The 4231-nt window shown below is 59.4% G+C and overlaps 1 protein-coding gene across 1 annotated transcript in view; it reads left to right on the top strand.

The window, feature by feature from the left end:
* Positions 1–3928, top strand: part of TCF25 (transcription factor 25) — a 15422-nt gene extending 11494 nt beyond the window's left edge. Inside the window, exons 12-17 of the mRNA XM_017741368.1 lie at positions 989–1076; positions 1645–1803; positions 2394–2484; positions 2708–2787; positions 3473–3545; positions 3685–3928. Coding sequence (XP_017596857.1) covers positions 989–1076; positions 1645–1803; positions 2394–2484; positions 2708–2787; positions 3473–3545; positions 3685–3846 — 653 coding nt within the window. The 3' untranslated portion in view covers positions 3847–3928. The remainder of the gene's footprint in view (positions 1–988; positions 1077–1644; positions 1804–2393; positions 2485–2707; positions 2788–3472; positions 3546–3684) is intronic.
* Positions 3929–4231: the final 303 nt, after the last annotated feature.

The raw sequence follows: 4231 nt of genomic DNA on the forward strand, positions 1-4231 counted from the left end.
CCACCCCGGGGTGAGTTGGAGCATTTCCAGGGAAGGGAACGGAGCTGGGGAAGGGGCTGGAGCAGCAGGAGTGGCTGAGGGAGCTGTGAAAGGGGCTCAGCCTGGAGCAAAGGAAGCTCAGGGAGGACCTTGTGGCTCTGCACAAGTCCCTGACAGGAGGGGGCAGCCAGGGGGGTCGGGCTCTGCTCCCAGGGAACAACAGGACAAGAGGAAACAGCCTCAAGGTTGGATACTGGGAACAATTCCTTCTCCAGAAGTGTTGTCCAGCCCTGGTCCAGTCTGCCCAGGGCAGTGGTGGAGTCCCCAACCCTGGAGGGATTTACAAGCTGTGTGGATGTGGCACCTGGGAACATGGGTGAGGGGTGGCCTTGGCAGTGCTGGGGGAATGGTTGGGCTCAATGGTCTTAGGGGCTTTTCCAACCTTACAGTTCTGTGATTCCATGATTCTGTCCTCCCTCCCTAGAGCAACCGATGCTTCTCCACCAGTGATGGTCGGGGTGAGCAGGCTGGGGGAGGGTGAGAGCTGGAATCTCAGAGCAGGGAGATGTCTCACCTCCTCAGGGCTGCCCGGAGCAAGGACAAGCCAGTCTCCTTGGCTCTCCCTCCGAGGCACAGCTCTGTTTTAGATGTGCTCGCCCCATGGGTGTCCATCACTCTCCCTTTCATCCTGTGGGTGCTGCTGTCCATGAAAGGAGCACACTGCCCTCAGGCCCAGAGGAGGGTGTGTGCAGCAGGAAGAACCAGCTCTCCAGCCGGGATTCAGTTTGTGGGGGCTGGAAACATCTTCTAGGCTGCTCGTTGGGGTAACTGAAATAACAACTGTGTGAGCACAGGGACCAGCAGTGTCCTCACCCCCTCCTTGTGTCCTTGTTGGTGCCCCGGGGGGTGCTGGCCCCAAGGAGGGGGGTGACTGTCTGCAAGGGGTGACCCCACCCCACACTGCTCCTCACCAACAGATCCAGACGAGTTCTCTGCCTTTGTGTTGCAGTTCTGATGCCGCTGTTGGATCACTGCAGCGTGCAGCCCGATGCCAGGGTCACCTCCCACCCCTTCTTCGGGCTGAATGCCCAGATCAGGTAAGGCCTGAAGATGTTCTCAGCAAAGGGAAGGGATCGATTTTGCCGGCGGCGGGGATCTTGCATGCTCAGACAGCTAATGGAGGAGCTTGTTTGGGTTCCCTGAGTAGGCTCATTTGATAATGCCTCATTTGATAATCCCTTTGATAATGGATTTCCATAATGGCCTCTGGATCAGGCTGACAGACCCACCTCACCTCAAGGTGGACAGGTCAGAAGTTCACCCCAAAGCCTTGCTGGTGTCTGCAGAGAGGGAGCGTGACGTGTGTGTCTTCCCAGGGCAGGCTGTCTCCAACCAGTCTGCCTTCCCTTGACACGTGGTCTTCCTCAGCACACGAAGGCTCTCCCTCCGGCCAGGGCAGTGTTCCCTCATTTCATGGCTCTGCTTAGCCTAAAAATAGATGGAGGCAGAAGATCTGGTGAAGGTGGATGGCAATAGCCAGGCAGGAGCCTGCAAGTCCTCTCATGTTCCCGCACCAAAGCCCAGCACAGAGCTGAGTCCTCACTGTCCCGTGAGGAGCAGGAGGAGGAGGAGGAGGGTGCCGTGAGTAACAGCCATCTCCCATAGCCAGTCACCCGCCCTGAACCAGCTGACGTCCCTGTACGTGGGCAGGACGCACGCCCTGTGGAAGGACCCGGCTGTCATGGCCTGGCTGGAGCCCCACGTCCACGAGGTTCTGCGCATGGTGGAGGCCGGGGACGCGCTGGTGCAGGAGGCTGAGCACAAGTGAGCACAGAAGGTGGAGGGCAGGGCTCCTGTGCCAGAGACAGGGGACAGAGTGGGACAGAGGGTCTGTCCTGGGCAGCAGCGGTTCCAGTGTCTGGGACAGGGCTCAGAGCCCCACAGCTGCTGCTCTGATGCCGAGGGTCACGGCATGGGGCCAGGAAGGCAGAGGCTCTTCCATGCTTTTCACAAACGGGAATGTAGAGCTGAACCTGCACTGCATATCCTGCACTGCCTTCCCCAGGCTTGGCTGTCACCTGTTCCTGGAAACATCCTGGGGAGGGTGGAGGGGTGGCCTGGAAGGGCAGGGATGGCCACACAGGGCAGGTGAGAGCTTAGAAACACTTCCCAGTGCTGAGAAACAGAGGAGAGCCATCAGGTGTCCTAAGCCAAGGTCAACCTGCTCGTCCCCAAGCTCTCTGCTCTTTCTCTGGAGCTCAGCAGCTGCCACCCACCTTTGGCTCGCTGTAAGCCAGCTCCATCCAATGTGGCCTGTCCCCTGGAGCCAGGGAAGCTGCTGACACTGTGCCTCGAGCAGCAGAAACGGGAAAGTGCCTGCTCAGGGTGCACTGCTCTGTCCCCTCCCGCCTCAGGAGGAAGATCCGGTACCAGAGCGCTCCCAGGAACATCTACCGGCACATCATCCTCTCGGAGATGAAGGAGGCCACGGCAGCCCTGCCTCTGGTGAGGGGCCTGATGGGGCACAGGGGCTGTGGCTGCACGTGGTGGCGTGGCACTTGTGTCCCTGCTCGGCCCATCCTAACCCCTGTGACTCGCGGCTTCTGTGGGCCCCCGTGTTTGCTGCTGCTGGATGCGCAGCCTTCATCCCTTCTTTTCGCCTTCATCCCTTCTTTTCTCCTTCATTCCTTCCTTTCTCCTTCATCCCTCCTTTCTCCTTCTCCTGCAGGAGGTGACCTCACAGCCAGTGATGGGGTTTGACCCCCTCCCTCCTCTGGATTCCATTGTTTCCTACACCCGACCGGAAAGGTACCACCTCCACCCCTGGTGCCTGTGCTGGCACAACCGGCCGTGTTCCCGGCGTGTTCCCGGCACGCCCTCAGCCCCAGGCCAGGCTGCACGCGGGCGCTCGGCGCTGATATCCTCCTCCATGGCAGAGGAAGAGCTGTGGTGCTCCTGCCAGGCAGAGCTACAGGCTGGACTGGTCCTGCTGCTTCCCGTGGTGGTCACCACTGGCCATTCCCAGCCATAGGGCAAAAGCCAGGGAAAACCCAGGCCACAGCTGACCCAGGAGGGTTTGGGGTAAATGGAAGCTTAAGTACAGCCAGTCCTGGTGTTGGGGTGATGCTGTGTGTGTGTTCCACACCAACCCGCTCAGAGCGGAGCTGGTAGAATCGTGGAATCCTGGAATGGTTTGGGTTGGAAGGACCTTAAAATTCATCTCGTTGCACCCCTTGCCATGGGCAGGGACACCTTCCACTGGACCAGGTTGCTCCAAGCTTCTTCCAGCCTGGCCTTGTTTGTGCTCTTAGTGGCTGCTTTGCTCAGAGCTGCTGCTCGGAGTTGCCTGAATTCAGAATCCCTTTGGAACCCCGCAGTTCCCTCCCTTAGGGCTGGTTCCAGCAGTGCCATGGTTCTCCCAGCACCACTGCATCCCACTGAGGAGTCACAAACTGAGCTGTCCCTTCACCATGGTGCCACTTGTGTCTTCCAGGACAAGCCACCCCTCCAACGAAAGCTCTTTATCCCTCTTCTTCCGCTCACTGTTGCCAAATTTTAACTTGCAGGTGAGTGCACGCTGGGATGTGGGTGCACCGTTTCCCCCGTGGTGTTCCCGCTCCAGCAGCTGCAGCTGGCAACAGCCTGGTGCTGATTTGGCACCAGTGTTGTGCCTGTCGCTGCCACCACAGCTCTGCTCTCTTGCAGGGGGACATCAGGCACAACGGGGACGACGAGGCCGCAGCAGTGCAGGACCTCAACCAGGGGGTGAACAGGCTGATGGCGGCCATGCGGGACATGCTGGCCAACATCCAGTTCCAGGAGCCCCCCCGCGATGACAATCCTGAGGGCGACGGGGACTGGGACTGAGCCCAAGGTGTCTCTCCCCAAGACCTTCTGGCATCGCCCCCAGATTCGTGTCGCACTCCAATAAAATCACACATGGACTCGCTGTGGGCATGGGCTGTTCTGAGGAGGGGGGCTGCACCCATGGGCTGGTCTCTGTCCAGGGAGGGGGGCTGAATCCACAGCAATGGGCCCTGTCCAGGGCCCCTCTCTTTAACGGGGAACAAGGACTGTCTGAGCATGTCCGAGCTAATCGACAGCAGCTGTCCCTTGTCCCCACGGCAGCTTAGTCCCCTTCTGGTCTCCTCTGCACACAATTCCCATCCCATTCCCCTCCCTGTTCTTCTCCAGGCTCTTGTCCTTAATTCCCAGAGGAGTTTTACTGCCCTCTTCTTCAGCTCCTTTGTGC

This window comes from Corvus brachyrhynchos, unplaced genomic scaffold (assembly GCF_000691975.1).
Source record: "Corvus brachyrhynchos isolate BGI_N302 unplaced genomic scaffold, ASM69197v1 scaffold365, whole genome shotgun sequence".
NCBI lineage: Eukaryota > Metazoa > Chordata > Aves > Passeriformes > Corvidae > Corvus > Corvus brachyrhynchos.